This window comes from Hippichthys cyanospilos, chromosome 10, assembly GCF_059441005.1.
Source record: "Hippichthys cyanospilos isolate Australia breed blue-spotted pipefish chromosome 10, RoL_Hcya_1.0, whole genome shotgun sequence".
NCBI lineage: Eukaryota > Metazoa > Chordata > Actinopteri > Syngnathiformes > Syngnathidae > Hippichthys > Hippichthys cyanospilos.
In genome coordinates this window covers 16,827,520-16,830,482 of record NC_142378.1, presented here as the reverse complement: position 1 = coordinate 16,830,482, position 2,963 = coordinate 16,827,520, and the positions used below count along the sequence as shown (strand labels likewise).

Here is a 2,963-nt window from a genome sequence, read left to right as displayed (position 1 = left end):
AATTTAACAAAGAATTTGTTTTAAATTTTGTTGAAGTAATAAAGGTTCCTTGTGTCTGTGATGCTTACACTAAGGTTAAACAGTAAGTGATGACATAAGTGATGTGTATGCAGGATTCCTGGACATGAACAAAAGTTAACAGTGTGGGAGGAGCTGAAGGCACAAGAACCGCCCAGCATCCCGTCTGAGAGCTCCCCACTGTTTGCTTCTGCCTGGCAGAGCAGCAGCGGGACACAGAAGCACTCTCGGAAAACTTCGCTCAAATTTTGCAACCACACTTGTGCCTGGACAACTATTACACTCAACTGCTTTGTTTCTTACTTCTATCAAGCGGATAGTCATGTTTATACGTGGACAATAAGTGCATGGAGAGGTGAGTGGATCAATGAAGCATTCAAATCTGGTGAGTACTTTATTTTTCAGATACGTTTTTATTTTCATACAATAACATCAACAACACTCATTTATTAATTTAGTCGTGCTACACTGCATATTCTAAGAATTTTAATAGAGAAAGGTATTTGAAGCTAGACTAAGACTGAAACATGCACAAATGTACAAATTGCAGCAATTTTCATACTTTTGGTTTATTTCTAACATTTGGTGGGGTTATTAAAAAAATCTTGAGCTATAATCAACCAGTTATGTTATGTTTTACTTCCTACTTTTGCTCCTTTTGCAAACACGTCACCTTTAATACACTTTGCTGTAAATGGAACATATTCAAAAGTCTAGTAGTTTCCATTTGAAGCTGAGACCTTTTTTTTTATATGAAACATTGATATACACAGGGAATAATTAAGAGGGGGAAAAAGGGGAATACAGTTTTATCCATGACATCTTGCACTGTCAGAATTTGAAAAGTTTCATAATACAAACGTGTCATAATACAAAGCATGTTATCTTATGTTTTTTAATATTATTAATGCAGTAGTGGACTTGTCCGCATTTTATGTTGCGTATTGTGATACATGTTTTAGTATGTCGAGAAGTGAATTTTGAATCCTATCTTTGCATGTGATTGGCAGACCATCCAGAGGCGGCTGGAGTAGGATGCCCCTCTGAGTCCAGCGCTGTGGCGCCCCCTGCCGTGTGAGCGAGGGAACCGGGTGGTGGTGGGGGGACAGCAAGGCAGCATGGGCACCACGCCTGAAGAAGGGATGAACATGGTAATTGTGGCCCATTACAACAACTCGGGCAAGTGGGAGCGGGCCCGCGGCGGCAGCGCCTGCAAGACGGCCGTGTTGCTGCTGATCTGCGTGCTGATTGTCCTGGAGAACCTGACGGTTCTGCTGGCCCTGTGGAGGAACAAGCGCTTCCACAGCCGCATGTACTTCCTCATCGGCAACCTGGCGCTGTCCGACCTGCTGGCCGGCGTGGCTTACGTGGTCAACATCTTCACCTCGGGGAGCCGGACCTATTTCCTGACGCCGGCCCAGTGGCTGGCAAGGGAGGGGAGCATGTTCGTGGCACTCAGCGCATCCACTTTCAGCCTCCTGGCCATCGGGATCGAGCGTCACATGACCATGGTGCGTCTCCGCCCGTGCGAGACGGCTGGGCGAGGCCGCCTGCTGGGCCTCCTGGCTGCCTGCTGGCTGGTGTCGGTGCTGCTCAGCGCCCTGCCCAGCCTGGGCTGGAACTGCTTGGACAACCTAGGCTCATGCTCCACTGTGCTGCCGCTGTACGCCAAGAGCTACGTGGCCTTCTGTATCAGCGTCTTCAGCGCCCTGCTGGTAGCCATTGTCATCCTCTACATCCGGATCTACCGCTTGGTGACGTCCAGCGGTCGCAGGGTGAGCAGCAGACCTTCCGAATGTTCCCTGGCCTTGCTGAGGACCGTGGTGATCGTTCTTGGGGTGTTTGTGGTGTGTTGGGCACCCCTTTTCATGCTCCTGCTCCTGGATGTGGGCTGCAGCCACAATGAGTGCCCAGTTCTCTACGAGGTGGACTGGTTCATCGCCCTGGCAGTGCTCAACTCGGCCCTCAACCCTCTCATCTACACGCTGTCCAGCAGGGAGATGAGGGCCGCCTTCTTCCGTCTGCTCTGCTGCTGCCAGAGCGCCATGGAGTCCACCGGGACACCGGTGGCCGGTAACCCCAACCTGGGCACGCCGGGGCCCACGGCGGAGAACAGCAAGAGCAGCATGGGGGGCGGAGGAGGGGTGGGAAAGGCCGCCATCAACAGGGGGGTCAATACAGCCGGGAAGCACGGGGATCCCGCTGCCACCGCGCTGCCTCACCCGGCAGGACCTGCCGAGCTGCTGTCGGCCGTGCTGGTGAAGGCGGGGGCCCTCAGCAAGTTCTGACAGCAAGAACATAGGAAGCCATAACATTCGGTACACCTGCAACATCCAATGAAGTGTTTCCTAACATTTACTAATGCACATTTGTTGCAGGTGAAGAATCCTAACACTAATGCCACAAAAAGTAAACAACACCAAACTCAACCACAAGTAGTAAAAAAACAACAACATTGACACCAACTAGGGGGAATCGGCTCTTTTATTATCTTAATTCAAAATCTATAACACCAATCATTTAAATCTCATTTTATACCTTTCAGTGGCTGACAACAAAAAAAGTCCAATACAACACAATCATTGATTTAAAAAAAAAAAAAAAAAAAAAAGGGCCCAGCATTTAGGTTTTCATTCATGTTTTTGAGTCGCTTTGCACAAAACAATTCAATTTGTTGGACTGCCTTTTGACTTTTCATTTGACCAAACATTTTGGGTTGAATAAATAACCCAAAATTTGAGGTCAAACTGACCAAAGTCAGTTCCTTTTCTAACCCATATTTGGGTAATTGGCTTATTTTTAATTCAATTTAATTTAATTCAGTTTTTTTGTATGTATGAAGTATGAATGTGCTGTACATGTATATGCAGTGATGTCTCTCCTATGTTCCTGACAACCCAGGCAAACATTAGCTCCTCCTCTCCAATACGGAGCATCTACCTATA

The 2,963-nt window shown here is 47.6% G+C and overlaps 1 protein-coding gene across 1 annotated transcript; it reads left to right on the top strand.

Annotated features, from left to right (window-relative positions):
* Window positions 1-216: 216 nt before the first annotated feature.
* On the top strand, window positions 217-2,963 carry s1pr3a (sphingosine-1-phosphate receptor 3a). Its single transcript, XM_088426507.1, has 2 exons — window positions 217-403; window positions 1,029-2,963. The coding sequence occupies exon 2, from the start codon at window positions 1,137-1,139 to the stop codon at window positions 2,304-2,306; it is 1,170 nt and encodes a 389-aa protein (XP_088282633.1). The 5' UTR covers window positions 217-403; window positions 1,029-1,136; the 3' UTR covers window positions 2,307-2,963.

Excerpts from the sequence above, each read along its gene's own strand:
- s1pr3a (XM_088426507.1), top strand. The coding sequence starts at position 1,137 with ATGGGCACCACGCCTGAAGAAGGGATGAACATGGTAATTGTGGCCCAT.